This window comes from Strix uralensis, chromosome 21 (assembly GCF_047716275.1).
Source record: "Strix uralensis isolate ZFMK-TIS-50842 chromosome 21, bStrUra1, whole genome shotgun sequence".
Lineage (NCBI taxonomy): Eukaryota > Metazoa > Chordata > Aves > Strigiformes > Strigidae > Strix > Strix uralensis.
Genome location: NC_133992.1, coordinates 11407986 through 11426916, shown reverse-complemented (window position 1 = coordinate 11426916; position 18931 = coordinate 11407986). Strand labels below are relative to the sequence as shown.

The following is an 18931-nucleotide window of genomic DNA, read 5'->3' as shown; positions in this document are numbered from 1 at the left end:
TGAGTAGGACACATATGCCAGTTCCTCTGGTCTGAGGTCTTCTAGGAGGAAGGGTGGTTTTTTGCTAGGCCTGTCTGATACTGTGTAGGCAATGCAATGCCTTACTTAAAAGTAGCTCTATGAGTTTTGTAAGAGAAAAGTTCATCATAGTGTAAGATTTAAATTCAGTAAAGTGGTGTTTTTTCTCCAATTCCTGTGGCTGCATGAAACATCCAGACCACATGGTTACCTTGATGTTTAAGAGGAGCCGAGTGTCCAAGAGCGGTATGTGGAGCTGTGCAGTTCTAAAGCAAATTTCTGATTTTGAATGTTGTTTTATCTTGTATTTGGTGCCTTAACTCTGTACAGTCTAAGGTCATATATGCTGTACCACAGGTAGTTTAATAGTTAAGTGTACTTTAAAAGAGTCCATCAAGCCTAGTCTACAGAAACTCTTGCAAAGACTGAAGCCTTCTCAGTGGGAGAGTTCTCTTCCATGTTTAATTAATAATCCATTGATAAACAAGAATTTCAAGAATTTAAAGAGCATATAAAAATTTTAACCACAGATTGAGATTGATTTCCAACTTCAAAGGTTTGTGGCAATAAGATAATTAAAGGTACGGCCTCCTCTATGCTGTGTAAGTAAACAGCATCAAAATGTTTTATAGCTAGCCAGAAGTGCATATTTGCAAAAACATCTGGACTGTTATCTCTACTAGAACAAATTACACTAATTCTAAAAGGCATTAATTGAATGTAATTGACTATCCTTCATTCATCGGTACAGTGGAGTTGGAGTGAGTAAGAGTTGCAATTAATTTTTAATTCCAAAATAGCATGTGGACTTAAGCCTCATTCCTGCCTCTTACCTGGATCTAGAAGCTCCGGGTGCCTTATACTGCTTTGCAGTTCGCGAGGTGTAGCACAGCTTCTCCTTGAACACACACACACACGCTTGCTGAACGCGTCTGGTCCTGGTAAAATGGACTGAGGCAAGAGAGAGAGAGAAAAGAAAAACATGAAGCTATAATGTGCTTCTCCAGTCTTAATGGTCGAGCATCACAGATAGGAAGTTGGAGGGAAAGTTGCACTGCCTTTTCCACGTCCATTAATAGAGTCCGTGGTAAAACCAGAAAGTTTATGTCTACTGTGGTAAACCAGCAGCCTTAGTATACTAAGAGCAGGGAGAGATAGTACTGTTTTTTCAATAGTTTATAAGAAATTATGTAAGAAGTTAAAGCTATCTATATAGCAGGCTAAAAGCTGCTACTTACGTTGCTACAGGAGATTAATTTTTTTTTTCTGTTCAGTAAACAAGTCCAGGATGGAAGGTTTTCCAGAGGAGGAAGAGGAACAGGAGAAATCCAGTGAACAAATTCTATTTCCTGATGTAGCCCTACCCAAAACAGGGAGACTGCTGCAGGCAGTGTATAGAGCATACAACCGAATTTTGGGAGGGAAAGGAGTAACAGTAATTTCCCCTAAAGGGATACTAGTAACTTATTTCTACAACGCCCACACTATTCTGGACAACTTGCTTTTACACAGAACAGCATGCCAAGAAGGGAAAGCAGATACTGCTTCCACAACTACATGTTGTAACGTACGTATTTCAGGTCACCGGTAGTGGTGTAAGTAGTTATGACAAAGTAGGTTCATCTTATCAGAAAAGCATATTTTGACATTCTATCCACTTCTGGTTTTTTAAGCTAGAGGGGAGTTAATTATAGCACTCATCTGTTTCAAAGGGAGTAGAGCAGAAGGTAAGTTTTAACTTCATACTTCGAAGCTGCTATGAGTTGATTTTACAGTGTTCCATGGAAACAACCTGGTGTACTTATTTATTTTCTTTGTGCTCATTTCTATGTTCTTAGAAAAGCACAAGCTTGTGTAAGCATAATCAATACAAAGTTACTCAGGGTACTGTGTCATCTCAGCAGTGGACACTAACTGCATCTTAAGTCAACAGGCACATATAAATCAAGCTTAATTAAGAGGAACCGAACATCTTGGCAGGTCTTACTTTACTACTGGCACTGTTACAATTTAATGATCTATGCATACGGAAATGTGTGTATTGCTGCACTCCCAATAGAACTTGTAGTTCTGTAAGGGTATCCTGTAAACTAACAAAGTAAAATGTAGTCAAGTGTAGGAGGGAGAGTATTCTTCTTTCATTATTTCCACAAAGAACTGTTTATAAGCAGACAGAAAGTGATACTGCTCAAAGCAGAATAATGGTGGGCTGAAGAACAGCATTCAGGGCAGTACAGCTTTTGAAAAGTTAGTGAGTATATGAATTTAATTATGAAAATTCTAATTTGCTGTACAGGTTATTTCCTGTGTTTTCAAACTAGTATCACTGCTCCCCTGCTCAAAATAACAGGATAAAGACAAGTGTAGTTTTCTAATAACATCTATTGCATGGGAATATACATATACTGGAAGAAAATGGAGGCTGTACTGCATAGAGCATATTCAACTACAGAGCCATTCTCTGGGCAATGCTGCACAATTTAAGAGTGGGTAAACAGGCCTTCAGGGACAACACAACACATAACAGATGTTTAAAAAACAAAAAAAAAAAAAAAAAAAAGAAAAAACAAAACCACCACAGAAAAAAAGCCTCGAAGCTTTGTCCAGTCATACATTTATTCTTCCCTGAAAAAGGGACAGGTACATTCACAGGCGCTTAGTGAGTTATTCATCAGACATCACAAAGGTCCTTAAGGACAAATGTTTTAAAGCTAGTCTCCTTTTGGACAGAAAAGGGAGGAAGTTGACTCTGTCTTCCAGTTCCAAAGTGCAGTGTCTTATTTCTGATCCTAACCCTAAGTCAATATTTATTGATCAAACTGACTAAGCTTTTTAGGTCAACAAGCTCTCTACGAAGCAATTCTGCTCTCTCAAGCCTCTGCAGGGGCCAGCAACTGGTGCTTAACTACTGCTTCCACTCCAGAATGTCACCCGTCCTCCAGCTGTCCCAGAGCCATTCTGGGACACTTGCACTTCTAAGAGAGCAACACTGCTGTGGGGGGGACTGTCAAAAGCACTGAAACACCACAGCAGAGCAAGTCCCAGTGGGCTGTATGCTTTTTAACGTCCTGTCCCGTTCTTCATGACAAAGTTGAGCATGAAACCTGTACTGCCAAACGTACCAGCCCCTTAAATGAGGACATCTTTGGGAAGCAGTCTCAGAAGTGGAGATTTTGAGGAAAGGCTGGTGTTTTTCAAGTCCCAACTCATAAGCTTTTTTTTTTTTTAAATGGTTGAGTTTCCACCAAAAATCACCATCAGTCAAATCAAAACAATTGCTGCTAATTTGGGCTAAAACATCCCCCTTGTATAACCCAAACTACCACCACCCATCCATCCAAAGAATTGTTAAGCAAAGAATCCTCAGGAAGCAGAGCCCTGCTAAGAGTCTGCACACTAGAAGGCAGACAGGAAATCTGGCAGTGCAGTATAATGTGACTTTTCTGATGACAATTACTTCTACAAGACAAGGAAAAGACAGAGGCAGTGCTTTGGGGCAGTGTTTCATGCTCAGCAAGTTTGTAGAGGGAAGGAATGCAATTCTATGAATCACTTGTACTGTATTTCTGTTTCTAGACTTGAATGAATTTCACTTTTCCTTTGTGGGTCAGCATAGTAAACATTAAAGAAAAGGTCTATTTTTCTAAATCTCTTTCACCAATAGAGGTCTGACCTGCAGCCGACAGATGGATTTATTTATCCACAGAGGACAGAGCGTTTATTTTTACACTAAGATTGGATATGGCATTGAATAAAAAGAAGTATGACCTTTTAACTATCTAAACCTTAAATACTATGAACAAATTCCACAGATGAGTAATATGGTGGACAATTCCAACTTTCTTCCCAATAAATCTCTCTCTAAAGAAGTTACCCAGAATTAAAATTCCAAATTAAGTACAAGATATCCTTGTGATCATCTTACAGACTACTTTCAATATTTAAGATTTCTCCCAATTTGTAATCTGTAAAGAACAATGATGATTAAACTATTCCTGACCTATACTGTAAATAAAGCAACTGCAAATGAAGTAATTTGGCAACAACCTGAGCTATTTATAGCATTAAAAATGTCATCTGAACACTCAAATTTTCTTAATTTGGTCGCAGTTGAGTGGGAAGAAAAATAACTGCACCCTGAGTTTTAAATTGAGCTGTATCTACTCACTAGCCAAAAGAGCCTGCAAATGTAAAGTAAATGGATGCTCTCTGTACATTCAGTTGCTTCCTCACGTGATGCTGTACCCTGTACACTTGGCTTCATTTGGCTTCTGTGTTGTGGTTTGTACGCCAGCCACTGTTACTAACTGTACACAACACTTAGATCTGCACTGTAATCTTGGTTCATTTGCCACTGATTGTAACCCAATGCTACAGACTTCTCTGTATATAAAACCGTAACCATGTCCCACTTGCTTCCAATAGCATACAATAAAGGCTTATCTCTGTAAACAGGAATTACGGCCTTATGATTGGTTTGGGGGTTTTTTGTTTACAGTGAGGAAACTGGCTTTAAGGTTTTTTTGAAGCCTGGGAAGCCAAAAACCACAGAAGCCCGTTCTACTTCAGTCAGGTGACAGGCTTCCTAAGGCTGCAGTTTTATCAGAAATTATTATTAGCAAAGTTGTGACTTTGAGATGTAAACACAAAGCACATTTATGCTGTCACCAGCAGAATGCATTCCTTCACAAAGGTGGCAGTGAATAGCGTATAGAGGACTGAGATTGTGCAGGGGCTGCTGCACACAAACACCACTGGGGTTAGCCAATGGAAGCAGTAACAGAACAGCCCCGAGAAGGCTGTGATGAAACTTAGCTAGGAAGGCAATTTTACTTCAGAATGAAAACCGGGCATTTCCTAGTATTTAGCTAATTAGAAAAACGATGTCTATTTTCTTAAAAGATAAATTACATCGATAAAGAACAAGTAGGGTTCTCAAACTTTTTTCCTCTCCCGCCCTTCTCATTTCACTGTATTTCCTAAATATCAAATTCCTGTGGTCCCATTTTGTCCTCTGAGGTCTGAAGCAAATCCAAACAATTTCCTTGTCCAGAGCCATGAAGGGCAGGAGTTGAGGTTACCATGAGAATTCTGTGGCTGTTGTTGTTTGCTTGAGGCTGCAACTCATGGTAGGATTTACTGGAATATACAAATATGTCCAGTTGCCTGGAGTTACAGAACAGCTTTACTCTAGAAGGGAAGATAGATAAGTCATTTTATCATATGCTCTTACCTTTTCTTAGAAGTGTTTTTTCTGGTCTTTAATTCAGCATTTCAAGTCTAAGTGCAGAGGTCGTAAATCAAATTCAGAGGAGATCAACCTTGAGGAAAGATTAAAAACTGTTGTGAGCTGACTAAAGTTGAGATTGCTCTTAATAAAATGAGATGCATGGCACCCCACAGCTTAGCATACGTGGTAACTGGAGTAAGACTTGGTGTGAGACTTTTGCACACACAGAACAGTGTGCAGCCCACTGAGTCCACTGTTGTGCAGCAAACAAGTCAGTTATGCACCTAAGAGCTATTGAGGGACCACTGTACCAAAACCAACTAAACCATGCATCACTTAAAATTCAGAGCTGCATCAAATATTTAGCAAGCAAGATCCATAAAGAACTGAACAGTCGGTTAAGAAAACATCATTAACGCTTGGCTGAAACTGAGGTCAGTTTTGCGCTGTGTATCAGCATACCATACCCATGTACACGCTTAATGCTAGCTAGCTTATTAAGATGTCTTTCAGAACGCTACCTCAGGATATCATCTCGGGGTGCTGAGAAGGCTGACAGCTCTTCAGCAGTAGCCTGGCAGCTGCTGGTCAGCAACAGCTCATGAGATGAGCTGGGCCCACTCCAGGAGCTGGCTGACCTTCTGTAGCCTCGCAGGAATGAAACAAAGGGTAGATAAAGGAGTGGTGTGAAGGAGGAGTAATACAATACTGAGTCTAGATTGATAAAGGAGGTTGGCATGTCCTCTTTTCACTGTGAAACTCCCTAACATCCCCTACTTAGTTTTATTCCTGTCCTGCTGTAGCTAATGAAACTTGCCCAGGCAGTTACAGTGTCTTGCTTGGGAGAACAGGGAAGCTGCCATTTGTGGCCCCTTGCGCTCATTCCTATTACCACCTTTCCCCCCGCCCCCTCCAAACCAACAAACAATACCCAAGTCTGTCTGCTTTTTCTCAGCATACTGCAGTGTCCCTCACTATCAACCTGCAGATGAATGCATGCAGTGAAATCTGCAACAAAGGTCCTTCATCATTTTCAGGCCCTCTGCAGTGTTCCATGACCTCTCTGGCCCCATCCCTTACTGGCACAACACTGGAGAGATCCATACAGAAGGAGCCATCTGCTTAACAAGCAGGACGCCCAGTTTATCTTGCTGCAGTCAACATCACCTTGAAAAAGTGTATTTGATTACAGAGGAACCAGGAAAAAATTACTTACTGATGCCCATGCAACTAACAAGCCAGCCTGTCACTTCCACATGCATCTATAAACCTGCCCCAAAAATCAGAGAACTAGCTCTAGTCTCACTTTACAAAACACACAAATCCAAACAATGGAAATTCCATGTCCTACTGTCTCTTTAATTTCAGCATCCTGATTTATCTAGATGTCAGTTCCCTTTTCTCATGAATAAACCACAGATCCCAAATGCAAGGTTTTGTAACAGGCATTTGGGACACTGAGGGCTGCCAAAAGCTTACTCAAGAACACACTTATGGCCTGTGTACAGCAAACACTAAACCATCCCTCGCGCTGGTCTAGTTTGGTTGGTCGTTTTAGAAGACTTGCAATATGGTAAGGAAAGGCAGTTAACGCAGAATGAAAGTAGAAGTCTACTTTCGAAGGAAAAGCAGGATACTTAGTAGTATCTCAAACAAGGACATCTGTGTTCCCCAGGATCACGGACACCTTCCACAAGGCTGCTAAGACAGTTGATTCCAGGTTTCCTTGCAAAAAAATAGGAAGGCACTCATTTCAGCATTTAGGTTTCTGAAAACTTACGTGCATGACAGTCTGAGCCACACCCTGCTTGCCACAGGACCAGTAACTTGGGTGACAACTATTAGTTGTTGCTCAGAGCAAAGCCTGAAGCATGGGATCAATTCCTGTTGTTCCACAAAGAGCATATAAGAAGCCAGATTACAAAACTGTCCACTGGGTGCCAGCTGTAGTTCCATCCTCAGATCGAAGTCGAAGTCCTGCATGACTACGGCACTCTCCTTCAGTCCCTCCACCAAGCACCCAGTCTCCCCAGTGCCAGATGGATCACTGTCTCTCCTGCATAACTCCCTACTGGCACTTCACACTTACTTGAGTATTACCTATCCTTACAGGGCAAGTCTTCAATAAAAAAAAAAAAAAAAAAAAGTATTTTCTTCACCAGAACTGTCCCCTCTGCTAAGCTAGCACAAATTCTTCATGAACAGCACCCCTCTCCCTGCAAGAGTAGAAGTGTCACTTCACTTAATTGCTCATGACATAACGCTGACTTTGGTTGTTTGCTGCAGGATTGAGTTCCAGCAAGTCAGCCAGAAAGAGTTCTTCTCTTTCCCATTTGCTAAGCTGTAAATTATCCTTCCCTTTTGTGACCCCAATCCTTGGTACACTCAACTGAAAGAAACTGGAGCTGCTAATGCTTTCAGGGCCTTGAATTCATCTTCACTTTGGGCTATACATTCCAGCAAATTTATTTGTAAAGCTATAAAAAGTCTGTGTGTACTCTTGTTTCAGTAATCCAAAAAGGACTTTCCTTGCTCCAGGCACAAACAGGGGGCAAAACCCCTAAAAAGCCCTTTGGATCTCAGAAAAGGGTCACATACCCCAACACACATAACACTTCCCTCTTGCCCTCTGCTCAGGTGCCAACACCTACCAAAGCTGGGATTTCCTGCTGACAGTAAAGGCAGGCTCAGCCCTCTGTTGGTTATGATTTATTCAAAGGGATTTTTTTTTTTTTTTAATCTGGGTGACTTCTGACTACAGTAGAAGAGGGAAGGCTAAAACAGGGCAAGATGACAGACTACAGCTCAGTAAATCAAATTCTGTTGCCCTGCAAAGCAGTTCCATGCAAACTCCTGTATTACTGACACTGCAAGTCTTGAGGTAGCAACAGGATTTTTGCATCCAGCACAAAGCAAGCATGTGGACAAGGATCCGAGTTGCAAATTACAGGTCAGTTATCCTGGTTTTAATGAACAATGTGGTTTTGAAAAAGATGCTGTTACATGTTGAAGACACGTAACTTCCTGTATCTGCAGCTTGGGAACTGCAGAGATCTGTGGGTGCCACAGTTTAGGCTGTGAATAAACAAACCTGAAAGACAAAGATGAAACCGAATCCCAGTGACTAGAGGAAGGGCAAGGAGACCTTTCTCCATCTTCTATTAATACAATTATTCCAAAAATCTTCCTTATGATGGTTAAGATTAAAGACTTAAATCTCCAGAAAATTTAAGCCAAATTGCAAGAAACTGCTCTAAACTGACTCTGAGGGCTCCATTTCTATGCGGTCCGAGAAGAAAGGTGCTCTTGCAGAGAAAGCCAAGAGCCAGTTCACAAGCCTCAGCCTCAACTGGCAGACCCCATTCCAGTCAATTTTATTTCATCTTGGCAACAGTGAAGGCAGGACCCTGCCTGCCCCCTGCCCGGCTGAGGGGTGGGACAGTTCCTACACAGCAGCTTTGTACGTGGAGATGGGAGGCACAGAAATCAATAAACCATTCCAGTGATGCCACAGTTACAGAAAAGGCTCTGTCCCTCAGAACTCTGGCTGACCTGTACCGAAAGGGCAGTATCACAGATTCTTTGTCATTATTCCAATCCTTTATTCTGCATATAGCTGAGGGTAAAAAACACCAAGCTCCTTAAAGGAGGCATCTGTTTACAGCATCTGATAGAAGCCCAACACAACTGGTCCGCCAAGACCAGGCTGCATGTCCCAGCAGCTAGCTCAAGATATTTTACACTCTATTTAATCTCTCACCTTGCTTGCTATGTACAAAGGGCACATGGACTATTCAGGGTTGTCTGGGACAATGAACTGGCTTTAATTTGTTCAGTATTAAAATTACACAGCTGAAGCAAAAGACAACACAACACCCTCCCTTGCAAAAATAACAAAATTTAAAAAACCAAAGAAACCACTACGGCTAGACTAGCACATACCCATTTTAGAAAAAAACAGCAGTGTTCAGGTGAAAGATGACAAATAAACTGAATTCAAGTACATTAAATTATTCTCACTGAGAACAAATGAATCAAGACTTGGACAAAATTTAGAACTTCCCAGTTACACTACTTATTAGTGGCCTCCTCGCTCTGTCCTAACCACAGAAATGAGCAGCACCTGTAACTTCTAAAGACATTAAGAGATCAGAGCAGGCTGTTGAGCTGCTAGTGGATTCTAAAAATAGTCTATTACTGTAATGCTGAGACTCAAGGCACCCAGGAGCTCTACAGTTTGCTGTTTGTGTCTGTGCTAGCAGCAGACATCTCATTCATAATTCATGGCAGTCTGGCACAGGCTTCCATAGCCCCTCTGGCACACTGGGGTTTATGCTGTACCATGCAAAAACACCTTAGGGAGACGCACAGTCGTCATCTTGTAGAAACACTATCCTTTCTCTCTGTGCTAGATGAGATCTTTTTCCACAAGGGATTCTCAGTGGGATTATGCAGCAGTCCTATGCCCTGGGTAGGTGGAGAGCTCAGATATACACTACTCTGTAAGCAACAAGCCTTCATCCTCCTCCTCTTTCCCATCTATTCACTCTGGTGCACCAGCATTAAATTACCATAAAACCACTTCTTTAAACTAGCATAAGCCTTCAGGGCACAGAAGACATTAAGTCACTTCCCTCTTTTCTTGTCAGCCCAGAACTGTGTCAAAACCACAGTGGTTTTCTGTGGTATTCTTAAAAGAACTGATAAAACCCCTTTGCTCACACCATGAAAGCTGATAGTGGCACAGCACTCAGACTCATCTCAGCAAGTAGTTTGCTACCTTTTCTCAGGCACAGAAATGGAATGAAATCTGCACAGCAGTTTTCTTTTCCCTGTGTGGGATGAGCTGGCCAGATAGATTAGAAAACCCCATCAGGAATCCTCCTAGTGTCACCTCCCAAAATTCATTATGAATGTGGCTCTAAGGCTACCCTTTACCCCGGATCACATGGACAACTCCAAGCATTACCAGATGCTCACAGCAGGGAGCTTAAACACACAGCTTTGATGTATTCAGGGTATACTCTAACTGCACACTGCACCATGAGGGCTTCTGCTCCTCTCTGGCAGCCTGCAAAGCTCATCACTTCTGCACCTTCTGGAGTCTGGGAGCCCAGAGGGGCTGTGATTCCATCTGAAGCGCTGTAGAACCTTCCTGAAAATCATGACTTTCGTCATACAAGCTGTTGATTAAGGTGAACTTCTGCAACACCATAACTAAAACAGCGTGCTCGCTTCTATAAAACAACCTGTACTCCCGAATAGTTATCACCTCCAGAGACAGTATCTACAGAGTTAAGCTGCACACCTAAACTGAGATCATGATACAGCAAGTGAACAACTAACGCCACATCACCTCCCACTGTGACTCAAGTCACTAATGCTGATCAAAAAAATACTTCCGCCCTAACATTTTAATTAACATAAACTTTAACTTTTTTCATATTCTGAAAAACTTTCATTATTACATGATAAACTTTTGCTATAAAATTTGCTACACCTCATATCTCAACCAGTAAAGCAAAAGAGTAACACAAAGATTTATCAGCACTCTAAGCCAAGTTCAGGATGTATTAGAAATACATCCCATAGATTTACTTTCAACACGCTTCAATTTTACCACACTTCCTCCTGGCAGATCCTTTTTGTACAGGGACATAACACAACTTTCAGAACAGACTCATAACAGAATAATACGGAATGTTCTAGTCCTGTAACTACTCCAGATGCTGCTCAGATTACAGATTTTGGATTTGCTAAAAGGATATGAGGGTTCACACAGAGGTTTTTGCTAATGCTGAGCACCTAGTATCATTAGATTCCTTGGAAAATTCCAGGCTTAATGATTTGAACATTTCTCAACAATTCTCACAAACAAGGAACAGTCTATAAAGTTTAGTGACAAGGGTCAGCATGCTGAAAGCAGGTTTTCATGACCATGTCTCCCAGATCCAGCTGTGCCAAAGTGACAGGTCCCTGCCCCCGGCAGCTTTGTCACCATCATCCTCCCAGACATACCACGGCCATGACTTGCAAGCTGCGCGGTTCGTGAAAGTGCTCCCAGCCTGTGCCAGGCAAAATCAGCTGGGTCAGTTTAAGCAGTTTTGTTGCTGGTCTGAACTAACCATTGCTCATTTTGTAAGAAGAAAATTATAAAACGCTACCAACTGCTCTGCTGGCAAGTCAGTGTGAGTCATTATTCTAACAGCCCACAGCAACTGGCATCTGAGGGCCAACACCTCTGATGTTGCGGCAGAGGCACTGCCTCTGGAAGACAGCATCTCTCCAGAATGCTGGAATATGCTCCTCTTTCCTCCATCCCAAAGCAAGGGAAAATCGTAAACACAAAATAAACTGCGAAGCCTATCTGGAACGCACATTTCGTTCAGAGTGGTGCATTATGTGTCATCTGGTTCTAGTTCAGAGTACCTTTTAGGACAGAGCCTACAGCGCACCCTTCTCTTAGAAAAAGCTCAATCAGCAATAACATATCTCCTAAAAACAGCTGGCATCTTTCCTGCATCACCTACCTACAGAACATCAAGCTCCTGGCACAGTTAGCACAACAAAAAGTGAAAAGCAGCATTAAACCACCAGAGTTATCTACAGCAAAAAGGAGTCAAGGATAGTACTACAGGATGTCTTTACTGCAAAACCATTCTAAGATACTCAGTCCTACTGGACTGAACAGAGCTTAAGTGTACATTAAAACTTTACTGCTCTGTCCCCACTGCTGCAAACTAAGGATGTAACTCCCCAGCAAACAACCGTCAGGCTGACTGCAGATGTCCTTTTAGTGCAGTCTGATCATTCTGTCAGTTCTACCACACTCTAAATCTGCACCTAGTAAGATGGAACATACTCATCAGAGTGTGCTTTTTAGCAAAACTGAAAGTTCAGGTCTTGTAGAGTTAACCATTAGACAAGCAGAAACTCAGCACAGATTTGAGTGTCCTAAGGCAAAAAAAAAAAAAAAATCAAATAAATGAAAAGTACAGCATGAGAAATGCACCTGCAAGAAAGTACCTGCAAGTGTTTTCTTTCTTTACCTCTTCTCTGACATATGTAGTATTAATATGACACGGCAAGCAGACTCAGTAATACATGTAATAAGGATAAGACAGTACAAAGAGAAATATTATCTTGAAATCTGCGTTTCTGGATGGATGCTATTTGGTATCCTGATGGATTCTGTCTTTATTAGTTCACTGCTTGAATTACCTAATTGCTAAATTTTATTAAAACAGATTTTAGCTTCCTAAAAGTATAGAGAGCATTTAACATTAAAGATCATTCCACAAAGATTATTTCTGTTAAGAACTTGCTATTTAACAGTACTTTTTATAAGTCTTGCAGGGTCCAGGACTTCTACAGTGCCATCTGTGGCAATTTCATCTATGTCAATTTGGTCCAAACCCTGTAGTACAATGACTCAATTAAAAATACAAGATATTTCATAAAATTGGTTAGCAAACTGCTTCTGCAGTCCTCAGGGGGAGATCAGATAAATCATATTCTCCTCCTGTTACTTCAGGAACAGTAGAGTTCTATTTACGACAGTTTTTACCCTATATGAATACATCTGTATGCATTACATGTGTAAATGCATAAGCAATAGTAATTGTTTCTCTACACAAACTACTACAGAAATAGCTTCCTTTCACACATCTATACAAGTATTACCTCAATGATTTTAAGATTTACAGAAGTGGATTTTTTTTCCTTATTCGAGCTTTCTGTACTTCCAGCATCAGAATACAACCAACATTCAGCAGAGCCTATAATAGGGAGGAGGAAACCATGAACTGCCTTAACCTGCTCAGCAGTTAGTGATTTGATTGGCTTCTTGTTGTGCAGGGTCTCCATGGGGAGAACAGTACAAGGCAGCCACTCATCACATTATAGATCAAACAGTTCAAGCACACAGTGCTTTATTAGTTCTCACATCCTATTTCAAAGCTTTCCACTTCAGGAGGCCTCAATTCACCTCTCAGCAAAGTTGGCGCGAGAAACCTGTCTATGACTGTGACAAACTAGCATGAAAATTACCCCCCCTGAATAGCAGGTGCTGATGCTACACAGGAAGAGAAATACCACCTTCCTTAACCTCCGGGGCCTATGGTGCCATCTGCAATGGGCAGACAAAGACATGACAATTTAAATCCCATGCAAATTAAGAGAGAATTTTACATCTTCTCCACAAAGACCATTAACACACTACAAAGTTCAGCACAGGCTTCCCCCCAAAATATTATCATTCTCCAGCGTTTAACATTTTCTTCTAAACCTCTGCCATCTTCCCCTGCCCTAGTGCTCTTCAGACACCAGGACGTGGTAGTGCAGATGCTGGGGAGAGCTCAAGGTGAGCAGCCCGCTGAGGGGATACCACACAGACACATAGGAGCCGTGTGGGGAATGAAGGAACTGCCTCAGCTCCCCTCTAGGCCTCAGGATAAGGGATGGCTCAGCAGGCTGCTCGGGCGCCATCCAGCGTGCCCACACTCAGCCCCTCCTTCCCGCCCGGCCAGACACAGCCTCTCCTCCCGCCACCCCCCTGTTCCACAGCCCCTTTCCCTCGGCGCACCATGGCGCGGCGCCTCACCTACCACGAAGCTCTCAGTAAACAAGATGGCGCCGTGGCAAGGCCGCCGTGGGTGATGTCTAATGCCCGCCCCAGGAGCCGCGGTCTCTCAAGGGCTGCTGCTGCTGCTGCCAATCAATGCGCCAGCCTATCAGAGATCGCCCTGGGACCGGCGGGCTCTGCCCCCCACGCCTGAGAGAGGATAAGGCAGCCATGAGCCGCCCTGAGGTGGCGGCCGCTGCGGGTCGGCAGCCCTGGGGCGGGGGAGTTGCACCCGGCGGGGTTTTCAGCTTTGCAGCCCTACAAGGAAGGACCTGAGAAATTCAGGGTGCCCTGCACTGCCCCTCCTCAACTAAATCCATCTCAATCATCTGCATGTTAAACTTCAAAGACAGCTCAGTTCCGCTCATCTTGTGTGAGAAAACACTCGACTTTCAATGTTACACCCACGTCAGGCAACAAATATGGTTTTTCTTAACAGAGGCAATCATGCTTTTCTCACAGTCCTTGCTTTCCTGCCATTCTTGTAACTGGACTGCAGCTGTGTGGCCAGATTATCCTCAAAAAAGCCTTTAGCATAGGATTGCACTCTGTCTTATTAGCATGCAGAAAATGCAGCAAAACCAAATCCTCGTTCCTCAAAGTCACTCTGGACACGCAGCAGTAAATTCTTGCAAAATGTTGAAGGTTTTTGTATGCAGTCTCCTTGATTGCCTATGAAATACAGAAGGAATAACACTGCACAATTAAAAAGGAGAAAAAAAGAGGAAAATTTAAAATAGCAATCCTCACTGTGTACAGACACCACATTTTCATTATTTTTTTATTTAAGAAGCGCCTTCAGTTTAGTTAGCTGTCACACACTAGCTTCCTTGTTCAATCAGGGCAAGCCACCGGCCCCACAGTGCCATCCCCTCTCCCTCCCAGGGCTGAAAAACCTCGCCGGATTAAGCTCTTATGTTAGGCACCTCTGTGAAGTGTCTAAAGTTAGGCTGGATGAACGCGAGCCAAGCTGTTGAACAGATGGAGCGAAATCCTCCTCTTGATAACAGGAACTTTATATCACTGCCATGGATAAGAAGGGCAGCTAAAAAAAGTCAGGGAGGTGGTTATATAAATTTCAAGAAGGCTTACCAGCCATGCTTAAAGGTAAAACTTTCTGATAGATCTTGGATATCCACTTCCAGCTGCAGACCCTGAGCAGCCAAGAAGTTCTGCAACAAAAAGGAGATCGTAACACTAGAGCTACCACACTACAAGACCATAGGAACTTAATGATGCAGCACAAACATGCAAAGCATTAGGAAGTTGGAGCCCGGAGCACACAACACTTAAAACCCAGCATCAGCAGAGTGGCACTTATCTTGAGTTCAGTGCACAAAACCAGCTGAGAGGCATATGTGACCAGAAAGGTGATTGACTACCAGCAAGTAACTAACCATCTTATTAATGCCAAAAACCCTACCAAATACACTCATGCCTCTTCACTTACAAGTCTGTAAAATACTTGTGCTTGTAGCTGCTCTGACTCAATGTCTTTTTGTTTTGTTTTAAATTACCTTGTTTATTCATACTCTTGAACATCTGCAAATTCATCTTCCTCATCTTAAAAATGACCTGCTTCCTTGTGTTTCACATGTAATGCACTTCAAAAGATGTGCATCTCAGCACAGGATCCATTTTTCTTAATTAGCTGTGGATATTTTAGATCAAGTCAGATGTGAAATACATGGTAATATTTATTTTTGAGCATCAAAATCCTTCAGGTAGGTATCTAAAATAATTCATAATGACTGGAAATTAGCTATAAAATGTTTCGTATAAAATGCTGTGAAGCAATTACTTTCTTGTTATGTATGTTTCATGTCCATGGAAAATGGGGAGTATACGCTGCAAGCAATTTTGAGGTAATGTTTACTCAGAGGGTGGAAGAGATCTGAACAATAAAGCAACTTCTCCCCTCCCTTTAAGTACCTCATTTTTGGAGGAAAGTACACCATTACACTATTTCCCAGTTCCTTTGGGGAAGACAAGTCGATGAAGTGCATTGGGCTTGGGTTGTTTCTTCCTCTCCCCTATTTACCTTCAAACTTTCTCCAAAAGTTGTAATTACTGAGAAACTGCAGAGCTGAAGTTACCAAGGGATGCACCTCTGTGAAAGACAAAGCAGCAAAGACTATGCACAGCCTTATAATGCCATTCTCCTAAACTGAAAGTATGGTTAGAAAAGTGACAGCGTGATAACAGCCTCCTAGAGCAGGGCTGCTTTCGGAGTCACCTTTAGTCATTTTGGTGACAAAAATACATTTTTACTCCTTGTTATCTCTGCACAACACAGACAGCTAGGGGAGCCTGCGCTGCACTGTGACCCAATTAGTGCAGTCATCCAGTCGCACAGCTAAACCCCGCGTTCAGCTAGGACGAGAAGATCCTAGTGAAGATGACGTGAACGACACTTGACCCCACAGAATTTGTTACTGATGATGATAAGCACAGCTAGCCTACATTTATTTTGCAGATCCAAGCAGAATTTGGGGGGCCATAGAAAAAACAATGTTCTAAATTGGACATGTCTGAGAAGCACTGAGTCACAAGCCTCAAGCTGCACAAGGTCATTTTTGCAGTTTCTTATTTTCAAAGCAAACCCTAGATTTTATTATATAAAGCAGTGTTGGCAACACTTCGAATATGCAGTCTTTTTTAGCAAGGCCCTTTGCAGCATGACTATAGTTTTGGTCTTAGGAAGCTTACAGATGCTACTGCTTCTACTTTAAGAAGAGAATTAGCTTTATATTGCAAAATATTTAATTAATTTCCTGTTAAAATGAAATGAAACAACAAAATAGTTATACAATTTTACTAGTTTATATTTCAATTCATAAAGTATACACACTGCAACTATGCTACCACAATGTCCACGCATCTAATATTGATGGAGTTACAGTATTTTTTTTTTGGTATTAAACAATAGAGATAATGTATGCAGTTAAGGAAAAAAGCTTGGACATAGCATGTTCTATTCCGTAGTTACAGAGTACATTAGCTAGCATTAGTACAGTAAACAAGAAAAAGGTAGAAATACAAAATAAACCAAATATCTTTATATACAAACCAGTGCCTCTTATTGTTACCAGCTTATACTCACACTGCACACAAAATTTATCCACTGATGCAATAGATACTTCAGCATAACACAAACCATTATAAATTAAAAAAATTACAAGGTGCAAAACTCCATTCTACAGCTTTCTGGTGAGAACTCAAGACAATCCAATGAGTAAGAAATCCAAGCACGTTTAGCACCTATTAGTGCAACTGCATCGAGCATGAAAATGACCTACACAACCTCTGAACATGTTACCAGGGAAGCGAGTTGGATAGCTATAGATGCTCGCAGCTACACTCACGCAGTGATTTTTGCCTCATATATATCTCAGTTTATTGTTTCTTTGTCCCATTCATACCTATGTGCAAAACTAAATCCTGGAAGCTTTCTCAGAGCTTCACAGAAGGCCTGCTACAGCCGGGTAAAAACAAACAAAAACAAAACAAAAAACCTGACAAAAAACAAACAAAAAGACTCAATTAAATGTCAGACCATCCACATAATTAGTATTTATTAGCAGTCCTGGTGTTGGGGATATTAACGCTGTTGATATGTGGATCAAACAATATGACACGGAAGTGAAACGGAAATTTGCCAAGAATTCTGATTATTCTTGTCTAGCACTTGGACAAGTCTCCCAGCCTCAGGTTGTGAATTTGTTTGGCAGCCCATGCCAAAAAAGCCCAGAGTTGCATAGAATTGATTAGTAACAGAAAGAAATGCCAAACACAGAGATGGATGCTGCATCTACTAAAACAAAGTGGGGTTGCTCGACAGGAATGCTGAAATCATCCCCATTCATAAAACAAAACATGTCACCTCCTACTCTCCATATCCTACCTCTGGGGACTGCTTTCTGGCACTGATGTAGTTCTTGCTAAAGTTGTCTTTTTTTTTCTTGTTTCATTTTTCCTTTTTTTTTTTTTTTTTTTTTTTTTACTTTGTTAGTGACACTTTTCCTTTCAAATAAAATATTAAAAAAGGTTATAACTGTAAAAAAACCTATCATATGTAAACTTAACAATTAGGGTTTGGTAAGTTCTCGTACCTAGTCTGTGAAAAGCCTCCAGCCAGACCGCAGAATGGAGTGTTTCTCTGAAGAGCTTCAATCTAGCTACATCACCTGTTAAATATCAGTAGTATGAAGATCCCATGTCTAGCAATAAAACCTTTCTCGTGTTTCCATCCTCTTTATCACTGACCTATTGAAATCCTGACATGCTGTGTTTCTATTTTATTTACATTCTGGTCCTCTGTCACAGAATTAAACATCTGGCCAAGGAAGGCAACAAAAGGTGTTGTGTTAAGAAGGTGTGTTTGACAGAACTGCTTTTCAACAAGTCTCTTTTCCTTGGACTCCAGTCACTGTTTTTATAGAGCTTATTGTTCTGTTGAACCATGTTTTCTTTGCAGCTTGTACTTCGTTCAATGCCAGACCCAAATGGTGCTCCAAATCCTGCAAATGGAAGAGTAATTTCATTAGTCTGTTACGTATTCACAGCACAAGGTTATATGAGTTAAACTTAGAAGGCTCTAGGACATCTACAATCTCTTGGCCACTTTAGCAGTTAAACAAGTCTTACATAAATTAAGAAGTAGCACAACAAGCTGATGAAGGGAAAAAAAAAAAAAGCTTTGAAAAGGAAAACAAGACTTGTGTCATTGTGCTAGTGAAACATTCAGCTTTCTCCAGTACATCCAAACCCTTTAATTCTTTCCCATCTGAGAAGGAGCTATTCCCACAGAAAGTGTGCCTTCTACAAACTGATTTTTACCCTTCTGTGAACAAGAAGCAGTGACATACCAGTTCTAGGCTAAAAGAACAATGTTGTCATATTTTACACAAATACCTCAAATACCTGGAGTGCTTTCCAATCATGTTTTAAGAAACATGTCTAACATTTGTCACATGTTACTTCTTCATTTAACATTGATTGTGTGATAAAGAAATGCATGATTCAGAACTTTGTCAGAGTTTGGATTTCTTCCAAGAAGT

At 41.4% G+C, this 18931-nt stretch overlaps 1 protein-coding gene across 5 annotated transcripts in view; it reads right to left on the bottom strand.

Moving 5' to 3' along the window:
• Nucleotides 1-16675: 16675 nt before the first annotated feature.
• The window catches only part of RABGAP1 (RAB GTPase activating protein 1), a 74331-nt gene continuing 72075 nt past the window's right edge, over nucleotides 16676-18931 (bottom strand). For all 5 annotated transcript variants that reach the window (XM_074890772.1, XM_074890771.1, XM_074890770.1 and 2 more), the window contains one exon: nucleotides 16676-18391. In XM_074890772.1, coding sequence (XP_074746873.1) covers nucleotides 18269-18391 — 123 coding nt within the window. In that variant the 3' untranslated portion in view covers nucleotides 16676-18268. The remainder of the gene's footprint in view (nucleotides 18392-18931) is intronic.